This window comes from Strix aluco, chromosome 2 (genome assembly GCF_031877795.1).
Source record: "Strix aluco isolate bStrAlu1 chromosome 2, bStrAlu1.hap1, whole genome shotgun sequence".
Taxonomy (NCBI): domain Eukaryota; kingdom Metazoa; phylum Chordata; class Aves; order Strigiformes; family Strigidae; genus Strix; species Strix aluco.
The window spans coordinates 8,752,763-8,764,991 of NC_133932.1; the positions used below are offsets into that span (position 1 = coordinate 8,752,763).

The window sequence follows — 12,229 nt, forward strand, 5'->3', positions numbered from 1 at the left end:
TTTTTAAGAGATGTAAGGTGGGGGGGAGCTTGTCATTTTTAATGCCAAACTAGGGGACTGGCCAAGTTCTAGCTTTACTCCTCCTGTTTATTCCAAACTTGCATAAAATAGAAAATCATATAGAGAGACAAAATATTCATATTTGGGATACAGAGAAGGACACAGAGGGTAAGTGAAACAGACATGCTAAACCACAGGATTCACTGTCTGTGACTTTATGTTTCCAGGGGAGTCGTCTGGATGAACAAAGATGTTCCCTTCCAGCTCCTCTCAAGGTCAGGCCAAGTTGGTTTTTGCCTCCTAAATTGCTGAGAATGGCAGATAATTACTGACCTGTCTTGCAGTGTATTTTCATCTTGGAGTGAGCAGGGTGCCTACAAACAGCCCAAGAACACACATATGCTTGTTTGGTTTTGGTTTTTTTTTATAATGTTGCTGCACAAGAGGGTGAAACTATGTAGCTGAAATAGAATCAATACTTCCCTTTTTCAGATTTAAGTGGTTGTTATTATTAGCAATCTTAGTTTTGACTAAGTAATTTCTTAAATTTTATTCGATGTAAGACTATAATAATACTTGTGAAGCCACATTGCATTTATTTCAGTAGTCTGCTTGAGGACTTGTGTAGATGCTACTAGAAACCTGGTCTGTTTCCCTCAATATTAGGCCAATAAGAACAGATCCCCATCTTTAAATTCTTAACTCTTCCTTCCATTCCTTCAGTCTCAGCTCAGGCATAGTAACCTTAAAATCAGCCTTGACCTTGAATTTAATCTTGGAATGATCTTTAAAAAAAGCCACGTAGAGAATTGATACAGCTCAATTCTGACAGAGATGGTCAGTGCTCTTTGTGGTGATAGAAGGGGCATCCAAGAGGCATAAAGTGGCTCAGATGCTGCTCCTATTCCTGCAGTAATGCCTCAGCAGTGCTCAGCTCTATACTACAGGTCTAGCTATGGAGATGATACAACCTTGATCTCACTGTAAATAACAGTACTATTTCTACCATCCCTACTGTCATCTCTATCTGCAGAAGAACAGCAACTGTCTAACACTGTGTGGAAGGAAAGGAGAGAGACTGTCACTCCTAACCTCATCCGATTTGCCTCTTATTTGTCTACCTCCTCATTTTGCATGCCTGTATTCTGTGTAGTTTCAAGGAGGAAGGTGGGTGAAATCTGACTCCTAAATATATTGTTCTCGAAGTTCTATATTATAATGCTGAGACCTGGGAAATGGAGTCTAACCTTAAATCCTAAAGTAAAACTAAAGATGGACTAGGGCAGAATGGAAGCTGAGGGCACAGCTTGTGCCATCATGAGAGCATAACACTTCAAAAGATGTCATGCAGTTTTGCTAATTTTTTTTCTGATTTCAGACAGAAGAGGAGTATATTCCTTACCCCAGCATCCATGAGGTGAGTTAGTACCGCTCTCCTCTGTTTTTCCTTGGACTTCATTGGCTTTTCAGCTTGTTCGCCTTTCAGCTTTCTTGTTCTCTGTCCTTGTAAATAGGTATTACAGAAAGGCTGGCCATATCCTCTCATTATCTTACCCCAGTTTGGGGGCTACTGGATTGAAGGGACCAGCCACAACCTCTCCAGCTTGAGTCCAACTCTGTCTGATGTACCTTTTCCCTGGAGTGGTAAAATGAAACTGGAAAGTGACCCTACAGCCAAGCTGTACCGCAAACATTTTCTGGGAAAGGTAAGGCTGACCTTCAGAGCCTTCTCTGCCCACCTAGCCTCAAGGCTGAAATGTATCTCAGGCTTTTTCTGATGGACTTAGACATAACTGCACAGCGACTCCATTTCAACTCCTCATGATGCCTTGAGCTAATGTAGATAAGGTACATACTACCATATGGTCTGTAGTGTGTTGACTTGGTCCTGTCCCCTTGTGGTCTGTTCATTAACAGAAGAGAAAGATTTGCACAGGAAATGCTTATGTTTGGTTAAGAAGCTCTTTTGAGGCTCCTGGACAGATACCAACCTTGGTAATAATACTGGAAATGGAGGTGGTATTATTTTTAGAGGGGACTTCAGCACTGACTGTGCAAGCCCCTCAGAGTAAGCAAAATGGTCCATTTTCCTTCGTGTAGATAGTAGCAAGTATGGTCACCACAGAATGTGTATGAAGAATCTGGACAATGTGTTTTATAGTTGTTTAAGTAAGTTTGGTGCTAAGTGTTCCCTGACTTTAAAAATTCCAGTCTGACAGATAGGGAAACAGAACTTGACCTCATAAAGTGGATGTTAGGTGGCTGGCCATTAAGGTCCATCAGGGTTGGCCTGTTTAGAGGATTGATTGATTCCCAGACTGGATCTCAGGATGATATTAACCATCACGAACAAGTGAGAACAAACCCATTATCTTTTCTGAAATTCAGTTCATGACATAAGGAGATAAGAAAGCCTCACTGGCACCTTATTCAGTGGTCTCCCACTGCAACTGCTTAATAAATGCAAAACCAGGAAGAGGTGGAGCTTTGAGCAGTGCTGGGGACCTGTTCTGCAGTAGCTGGGCTTGTCTGAGTGATCTTGTGTAGTGTGCAACACTAGAAACTAATATTAATATAATTTATATACAAAGTATCCTTCCTCTCTAGACTGACAGATCTGCTGGACATTTATCCTGTGACATTTTGGAAGCTTTCAGTATGCCAACTGTAATTATTTTTCTGTCATGGTAAATTTAGGGTTGTGCTTGAAGGTTTCCAGAGCCAGCTAGGATGAGAGGCAAATTGGGATATGATTTTTTTCAGGGAATGATTGTAGGATTCACTGCTGACCTGATAGCACAGAACGGTTGAGGTTGGAAGGGACCTCTGGAGCTCATCTTGTCCATACTCCTGCTCAAGCAGGGCCATATCATCGTTGTTCATTACCAGTGAGATACAGGAGTTCCCATATCATTGGACTATATGCATTTGCAAAGTGCCCAACCACCACTGCTGCAGTACTACAGAAAAACACTCTTCTATATTCTTCCTTTTCTACAGTGTCCAGTGTTTTATTCTTTGTCTTAATTGAGATGAATGTGTGTCTATGTTCAATTAAACATGCAAGTTTTTGAGCAAGCCAGTGTCAGAAAAGAACAAGGTGAACAGGACTCTTGTCACAGAAAACTCTACCCATGGGTAGAAAACTTTACCCATGTCTTTACCCATGGCTTAAAGGCTTAGGTAAGGGGAAAGCTCAGAGCTTTTCCCCAATGACAGTATTTCTTCAGTGCAAAGTTAGAGAGACCAGTGATTTTGGTGCTGTGTGGATCAGGTCCTTTTCTTGCTGATAACATGGGAAGGTTATTTCAGAAAGGTAAAGAAAGGTCTCTTGCATGCTTTGAATATCTGCAGACAATTCTTAGCTGAAGAAGAGTCATAAGAATCATGTGATGGGGGAGGCATAGCCAGTGGTTTAGGGAATATCCTTTAAGCAAGATGAGAGATTAGAGTGTGTGTGGTATTACAAACTTTATATGCATGTGTGTGTTGTGGGTGTGCATATGCTGGGTCACTCAAACTCGGAAAATTCTTCTGATTTTTTGCAGAACACCTTACAGCAGATCCTATAAAACAACCACCAAAAAAAGTGCTACGACATACAAGCCATAGCTCAGTCCTTTTCTTTGTTTCATGGTCTATATTTTATATGAAGATTACACAGTAGGATTCATTTTGCCTGTAGGAAGAAGGCTGCAAAACCTTATGTCGTATACTGTGGGAATTATTAAATGTCTATGTTGTTTCTCAAGACTAATAAAGAAGTAGCTTGAAGATAGGAAGGATTTAATAAAGGTATACATTGGAAAGGCCAGGCAAGGAATCTTAGGATGCAGTTTCATAAGCACTTGAAGCTGACAGCTGACAGCTTGATGAGAGAAGCTTTCTTGCCTTATACTCATATGTAGTCACATATTTCTCCACTATGTTGTCCTTTCTTTGTTCTGGTTAAAGTATTGTTGTTGCAGTGCTGGAACTGTTGGGGAGCTGACTCAGTGGAGTCCTCTCAGCAAAAAGAACTATGTCTTAAGGTATTACTGTGTAATTCTAGCATAGCCTAGGACAAAGAGGTGGAAACCCTTTGAAGCAATCAAAGGACATTTTTATTATTAGATATAATTGTAATGATCTCTTTTGTTATTTTAAAGTCTCTCTAATTTTTTTTTTTCATTACTACAAGTCTATGGTTTTAGTAAACACGTTCTCCGAGTTGCTGAGACTGTAGGTCGTCTTATATTCAGGATCATTTTCCTTTGGTATGTGTTTTGTAGCTTGATCCTGTTTTCCTGTAATGACAAGCTGACATCAGCCCAAGATTTTTTTTTGTTTGTTTGTTTAGTTTTGTCTAAGCAGAGATGCAGGGAGGGCATGCAAGGAGACAACCTTATTATTTCAGTACCAGCCCAGTCTTAGTTGTTCTGTGTTCTGGAGTTGCCAACAATGGCAGTAGCTTCTAGGTCATTGTTGTCATCTGACTGGCAAACAACACCTTAGGCTTTTCCAACAAGAAGGCTTGCTGGAATAATGGTGCTGCCTACTCAGTACTGTAAGTTTATTAGTTATCTATCACTGTTGATATGTTTGGATATTCAGGTATCGATATCTTCCTGCAGGGCATCATGTAATCATTTGGCCACCAAAGCTGCTTTTCTTCCTTCTTCAGGGGTGAAATCATCCCAGTATTTTACCAGATGACCAGAGGTTGCCAAGTTTTTTCAAGGTTAATTGTTTTTTTTATTTTTGGTTGTCTTGAAGGAAGAGAATGGGCTAATGAACCTATTTTGAGTCCTGTAAAGATCTTTTAGTGTTCTCTGGCTTCCTATGCTCCTATTGCTAAAAGAGGTTATGAAACATACCAGGTCCCATGGGGAAGATGTCTTTTACTTTTGTCTGGTTTGTTCATCTTTGGTGCAATTGCTGTTACTGAGTAGTGAAAAATAATTCTATTTTATCAAAAATAACCCAAGTGGCAAAGAATGTGGCAGCTGTCTTAATAGCTTTATAACTTCTCAGGTAAACTGTCAGCACTCCTTGTGTATTCTGTTAGAATTTTTTCTTGGCCCCATGGAAGATACTTAAGTGCTTTTACAGACATCTGTTTGAAATCCAGAACTTCCTTTCAGAGTGCCTTAAATGTTACAGAAAAAGCTTCTATGGCTGAACAAATTTGTACCTATACATAAGTCATCTAAGCTGCAGGGCATCTTGTCACCACTGGGTTGCAATCTTCAGTATTAACCATAAAGCCTTTTCATGGTTCATCTCTAACGTCAGGACAGCTAACAATAAATGTTGTTGTACGTTGAAGGACTCTGAGTCTGCCTTCTGTTGCCTACATGTTTTTACAGAGAAAGAAAATCACAGAGGAAAAAAAAGTCATAATGAGGAAATTATAGTTTTGTTCAGACATATGATTACTCAGATCTCAGTTTAAAACCCAGGCTTACATTCAGGAAAAAGCTAGGTAGCCAGAGTAGCTTTGACAAAAATTCAATTATTTTAAGACCTCCACTAATTCTGGTGCCTGTTCAGAGCTGATAGTCTTCAAAGCAACTGAGATCCCAGTGTGTCAGACCTGCTGGGGTCTGACTTAGAAGTCTCATCAAAAGGCATTCTATTTTCTGGTCTTTGCAGCTCAGTGTTACTTTTTGTTGCAGCTAACCTCAAAAGCTTTGGCTCCTATTCCTTTGTTCTGCCTTCTAGTCCTGACTTTTGTTGGCATTGTTCTATCTTCTTCCTTAACAGCCTGTCTTGGGCATCCACCCTAACATATGACTTACTTTGTTTACAGACTTCTTTTGATTCTAGACTTCAACTGACCATTGAGCATGGTCTTGTTTTGCTCCTTGAATCCATCTATTCCTCAGCTGTTCTGTCTTTCTGCCCTTGGTCACAGTGACTACTGTACCTGATTCTTGTTCGCATCTCAAAAATCTATCAGTATACTAAAAGTCATGGTCAGGAGAAATAAGTTGCCCTCTCAGCCTTTGTGGCTTCCTTTGATTTCAGCTTTTCTTCCCACGTACAGATAAGTTCAGTCACTACCATTAACTTGTGTGACAGATCACACTGGAACTCTGTGATTTGAACACTGCAGCTAGAGGCCACATTATTCTGTTTGCCTGTTTGCTGCTCTTACTTATACCTTATATTTTTCAGGACCCACTTGTTCGGTCTGCTTCAGCAGAAGTTAGACTATGCTAGCACCCAAAGCCATGGAACTTTTTCCCCATGTCAGTTGCAGGGCAGTTGTTGATGTTGGCTTTTCTGTCTCAAAGAAGAACTGAAGATGATGATATCTCTAATAGAGTTCAATATCTTCATCTTCACATCCATGTTCAGGGTAGTGACTGTAGTCTTAGTTATTTTTTTTTTTTTTCCAAAGAGGGGATTGATTTATGTCTGTTGACTTCAAGATGTCTACATCCATATAGGTATCAAGAGTATTTCACTAAATGTGTCTTTATTTCACAGTGAGTCAGAACTATGGCAAATACAAAAAATTGTATTTGATTTTTTCCACAGATTTTTTCCACAGCAAAAGGCACTCAGTGTGTTGAGAAGGGTTGCAATCCATCAGAGATAGAACAGACCTTATGTATTTTCCAGGCAAAAGTCTGAGGAAGGAACTGTCAGACTGGCAGCTCTTTTTGATCAAATTACACACTTTGCTCCTGCTGAGTCCTTATTATTAATTTATTGTGTCCAGACTATTCCTTTCACAGAACACGTTCCAAATTGTGCAAGTTGGGACTGTACAACTTAACTTACTGTCGCAGTGCATAATGCTTTTGTGTCCTTCACAAGGATGCATTTATACAGTGCTTCCTGTGATGCTCCCTCTGAATCTTGCAATCCTGGTTACTGACTTCATGCTCCCCGGCCATCTTCTCAGGTTGCAAGTGACTTTTTGATTTGAGATGACTGCTATTCTGGTGGTAGAACAGCTGTCTTGGTTTCAGCTGGGATAAAGTTAATTTTCTTGAGCTGGGAGAGAGCATAGCTGGAGCACCTGACCTGGATTTCGGCCTGGGGTGCCAGGCCCGGATTGGGCATTGGAGTATTCCATATCATATGATGTTATACTCAGTATATAAAGGAGGCAGGTTCTCTCTTGTTTTGGGTCTGCACAGTGGGATCTTTGTTCTGTTGGGATTGCTGCTGGAGCGGGCTGCTTGTCGGTCAGCTGCTGGTGAGCAATCGCATTGTGTGTTACCCGTTTGGACTTCCTATTGTTACTGTTGTTTTGTTACCATTGATAACCTTTTTCTTTCTCAACCTACAAGTTCTTCCTTTTTGTCCCTCGCCTATTTTACCAGGTGGGGAAAAGCTGAAGCAACCAGCCACGTGGTGATCGGCTACCGGCCAGGTTCAAACCACAACAACAGCCCATTCGTTATTTGCAAGGGAATGCTGTTTTCTCTCTCTCCTCCATTTAATCTGACCATGCATTTAGGCTGAGGAGATCTATGTACAAACAGCAAAAAACCACTCGTGTACATCAGAACAGAATCTGTACACGCTAAAATGTATACAGAGTACTTTGATTGTATCTTTCAATTTAATTGGTGATGGGCAACACTATAATGAGAAAATATATCAACAAACAAGATAGCAGTTGGTACCTCTTCTCTGTGAAACAGTTGACAAGTGGAATTTGGGAATCAAGCTTCCCATTAAAGTCTGTGCGTTTTATCTCCTGGGAGCGTCTGACTTCTCAGTGAGTGGACAGAGCTGCTTTTTCCTACAGAACCACAAGTGGGAAATCACAGAATCATAGAATCACAGAATCATCTAGGTTGAAAAGGAGCTTGAAGATCATCTAGTCCAACCGTTAACCTATCACTGACAGATCCCAACTCCACCATGTCCCCAAGCGCTATGTCAACCCACCTCTTGAACACCTCCAGGGATGGGGACTCCACCACCTCCCTGGGCAGCCCATTCCAACGTCTAACAGCCTGTTCTGTAAAGAAATACTTCCTAATATCTAGTCTAAACCTTCCCTGGCGCAACTTGAGGCTGTTACCTCTTGTCCTATCACTTATTACTTGGTTAAAGAGACTCATCCCCAGCTCTCTGCACCCTCCTTTCAGGGAGTTGTAGAGGGCGATGAGGTCTCCCCTCAGCCTCCTCTTCTCCAGACTAAACAACCCCAGTTCCCTCAGCTGTTCCTTGTACGACATGTTCTCCAGACCCTTCACCAGCTTCGTTGCCCTTCTCTGGACATGCTCGAGTCATTCAATGTCCTTTTTGTAGTGAGGGGCCCAAAACTGAACACAGTAATTGAGGTGCGGCCTCATCAGTGCCAAGTACAGGAGCAAGATCCCTTCCCTGTCCCTGCTGGCCACACTATTGCTGATACAAGCCAGGATGCCATTGGCCTTCTTGGCCACCTGGGCACACTGCTGGCTCCTGTTCAGCTGGCTGTCAGTCAACACCCCCAGGTCCCTCTCTGACTGGCAGCTCTCCAGCCACTCCTCCCCAAGCCTGTAGCGCTGCTGGGAGTTGTTGTGGCCGAAGTGCAGAACCCGGCATTTGGCCTTATTGAAGCTCATACAGTTGGCCTCAGCCCATCGCTCCAGCCTGCCCAGGTCTCTCTGCAGAGCCTCCCTACCCTCGAGCAGATCAACACTCCCACCCAACTTGGTGTCATCTCCAAACTTACTGAGGGTGCACTCGATCCCCTCGTCTAGATCATCAATAAAGATGTTAAACAGGAGTGACCCCAAAACCGAGCCCTGGGGGACACCACTTGTGACCGGCCGCCAACTGGATTTAACTCCGTTCACCACAACTCTTTGGGCCCGGCCATCCAGCCAGTTTTTACCCAGCGAAGCGTGCGATCATCCAAGCCTCGAGCAGCCAGTTTTACCAGGAGAATGCTGTGGGAAATGGTGTCAAAGGCCTTACTGAAGTCAAGGTAAACAACATCCACAGCCTTTCACTCATCCAATAAGCAGGTCGCCCTGTCGTAGAAGGAGATCAGGTTTGTCAAGCAGGACCTGCCTTTCATAAACCCATGCTGACTGGGCCTGACCATCTGGTTGTCCCACATGTGTTGTGTGATGGTACTCAGGATGAGCTGCTCCATCAGCTTCCCGGGCACCGGAGTCAAGCTGACAGGCCTGTAATTTCCCGGATCATCCTTCCGACCCTTCTTGTAGATGGGCGTCACATTGGCCAATTTCCAATCTGTCGGGACCTCCCTGGTCAGCCAGGACTGCTGGTAAATGATGGAAAGCAGCTTGGCGAGCACCCCAGCCAGCTCCTTCAGCACCCTTGGGTGTATCCCATCTGGTCCCATAGACTTGTGTGTGTCTATGTGATGCAGTAGGTCACTGACTGTCTCCTGGATTGCGGGGGGGTCGTTCTTCCAGTCTCTGTCCTCTGGCTGAGGAGGCTGGATTCCCTCAATACAACTAGTCGTGTTATTAAAGACTGAGGCAAAGAAGACATTAAGCACCTCAGCCTTCTCCTCATCACTTGTTACCATGTTTCCTCCTGCATCTAGCAGGGGATGGAGCCTCTCCCTGGTCTTTCTTTTGCTACTGACATACTTATAGAAACATTTCTTGTTGTCCTTGATTGCTGAAGCCAGAGTAATTTCCAGCTGGGCTTTAGACCTCCTGATTTCCACCCTGCATAGCCTCACAGCCTCTTTGTAATCATTGTGACTCGCTAGCCCCTTCTTCCAAAGGCCGTAAACTCTCCTTTTCTCCCTGAGTTCCAGCCAAAGCTCCCTGTTCAGCCAGGGTGGTCTTCTCTGTTGCTGACTTCTCTTACAGCACCTGGGGACAGCCTGCTCCCGTGCCATTAAGACTTCCTTCTTAAAGAGTGCCCAGCCTTCCTGGACCCCTGTACCTTTCAGGATTGTCTCCCTAGGGATCCTTTCAAGCAGGTGCCTAAACAAGACAAAGTCAGCCCTTTTGAAGTCCAGTATGTCAGTTCTGCTTAGCCTTCTCCTGGCCTCTCTAAGAATAGAGAACTCTCTTATTTCATGATCGCTGTGCCCAGCCGGGTATCTTGAGGTGCATCATCTGGGATTTGGAAAATCCCAAGGTTTGTCTACAAAAGATATCAAAAGAAAGCCTTGATTTTTTTTTTTTTTTTTTTTTTTTTTTACTATTGCCTAAACTGTTCTACACTGAAGATCTCTGTGGACACATTCCTGATTCCACTGTCAGCAGATTGCTATATGACTTTCTCCTGATTTTCGTGGTCGCAAGGCAAAGGAGGCACTGATTATTCTGCCTGCTATAGGGTAGCTGAGACAATTCTAGGTTTGGGATTCTTTATTTTGTTTTATTTATTATGATTTTGCTTTGCTGAGAAGGAGTCTTACCCCAACTTCCATTATTGCTATCTTAGAAGTACTATACCAATCTTACTATATTCTCCTGGGTTGGAGGCTAAATACTGGAATGTACTACTGCCCCTTTCAACAGGAGTTCTCATTATCAGCAAGAGATTAAGATATTAATCTAATCAAATCTAATCCAGAGAAAATTGAATCCCCTGCATGACATTCTCATTGGTGTCTCTTTCCTGCTTATACCTCAACCTGTATTCTGGACTGTTTGCTGAAAGCATGAGTTCAGTCTCAGCTATCTGGTTAGAGTTTATGTAGCAGCCAGCTCCAAATACTGATCATAAAGTGGTTTTCCACCAGGAAGATAAGAGCAATCTGGATGATACCACCTGTATAGTATTCTCATTGTGCTACAGGTTTCCATTCACATTCCTTGTCAAAAGGCTTTAACCTTTTGAGGTTAGAGGTTGTATATATCAATATATATGTTATATATATTAAAAAATATATATATTGCTATACCCAGGCCATTGGAACATGGCTGTATACCCAGGAGAAATATATGGCCACAGCCACCTCTATGTAGAGCCTGTGAAAATGTTTGCATTATGGTTAATTGTTTGACAGAATTACTCCCTCTGTTCGAGGCACACTCCACTAAAGCTCAAGCAGTGTTATTGGCACTGCTGAGCAGTCTTCATCTGCAAAGTAGTTTCCTGGAGCTCTGACTGCATTCTCTCTGAGATGTGAGCGCTCTTAGAGATCAACCATTTGGTATAATGATCCTGCCATTACTGTTTGTGTAGAAAATGCCCGTGACCACATCCAGCTGAATGTGCTGGAGACCACTACTTAGTCATGCAGAGTGTGAATGGATACAGGGGAAGTCTGTGAAAGAGATGAATTTATTTACAAGAAACTTGATTTCTTCAAAATGTGTTGCTGAATGTTCTTATCCTATTCCTTCTCAGGAGCCCTTTTGATGATGGACAGCTGAGGAGGAACTGAACTGACAGTGAATAAACTTTGACTGATATGCTCATGAATTGATCATCAAGGGGGCTGGGAGACAGTATATACATGTCTTCAAGCATGCCATTGCTAGTTAAAGAAAAAATTAGCTAATCTTGAGTGACAGGTTGTGTGCAAAAAAATCTGGTAAACTTCTCTGTGAAGCATGTTGGGAATAATGCATTCATTCTCTTCCTGTTTTCAGGAGCACCAGAACTTTTACTCCAGTGACGTGTCCTTGGGCTATCTGGTACTTTCTGTGAAGTATGAACAGATTGAGAAACAGGAAAATCTACGCCTGTTGCTGAGGTAACAGTGCCTGGTGTTGAAGTGTACATTACTGTGTGTCATGGTTTGAGCCCAGAGTGACCACCATGAAGCCGCTCACTCTCGCCTTCCCCCTCGGGACTGGGAAGGAGAAAACAAAGCAAAAGGTTCAGGAATCGAGGTAAGGACAGAGAGGCATGATTCACCCATTACCATCATGGGCAAAAGACAGATTCGTTAGGGGAAGAAAAAAAAAAGCATCAATTTAATTCAGACAATAACAACAAAAACACTTCACAGACAGTAGGACAGTGAGAAGCATTATCACATCTTAAAAACACCTTCCCCCCACCCCTCCATTCTTCCTGGGCTCAGCTTTGCTCCTGATTCCCCCTCCTCAGCGGCGTAGGGCACAGCCCTGCCCTTTACCAGGAGCTGCACGGGGGGTCTCTGCTCCAGTGCACCTCCCCTGCCTCCTCCTTTCTTCCACTGACCTCGGTGTTCACATAGGTGTTCTCCTCACAACTTCTCCTCTTCCTCCCAGGTTCCTCTTCTTAAATACGTTATCACAGAGGTGCAGCCACCATCGCTAATTAGCCGGGCCTTGGCGCAGAGGCAGGTCCCACTTGGATCTGGGGG

At 43.0% G+C, this 12,229-nt stretch overlaps 1 protein-coding gene across 29 annotated transcripts in view; it reads left to right on the forward strand.

Moving 5' to 3' along the window:
• LOC141917559 (rap1 GTPase-activating protein 1-like) overlaps positions 1–12,229 on the forward strand; it is a 65,586-nt gene that overhangs the window by 12,195 nt on the left and 41,162 nt on the right. For 25 of the 29 annotated variants that reach the window (XR_012621371.1, XR_012621372.1, XR_012621376.1 and 22 more), the window contains 4 exons: positions 228–275; positions 1,379–1,417; positions 1,515–1,706; positions 11,529–11,632. Coding sequence is in view for 23 of the 29 variants with exons in the window: in XM_074810954.1 (XP_074667055.1) it covers positions 228–275; positions 1,379–1,417; positions 1,515–1,706; positions 11,529–11,632 (383 nt within the window). In the remaining 6 variants the exon portion in view is untranslated. Of the gene's footprint in view, positions 1–227; positions 276–1,033; positions 1,168–1,378; positions 1,418–1,486; positions 1,707–11,528; positions 11,633–12,229 lie in introns of those variants that run through there. The other 4 variants (XM_074810884.1, XM_074810873.1, XM_074810891.1 and 1 more) reach the window with 2 other exon arrangements.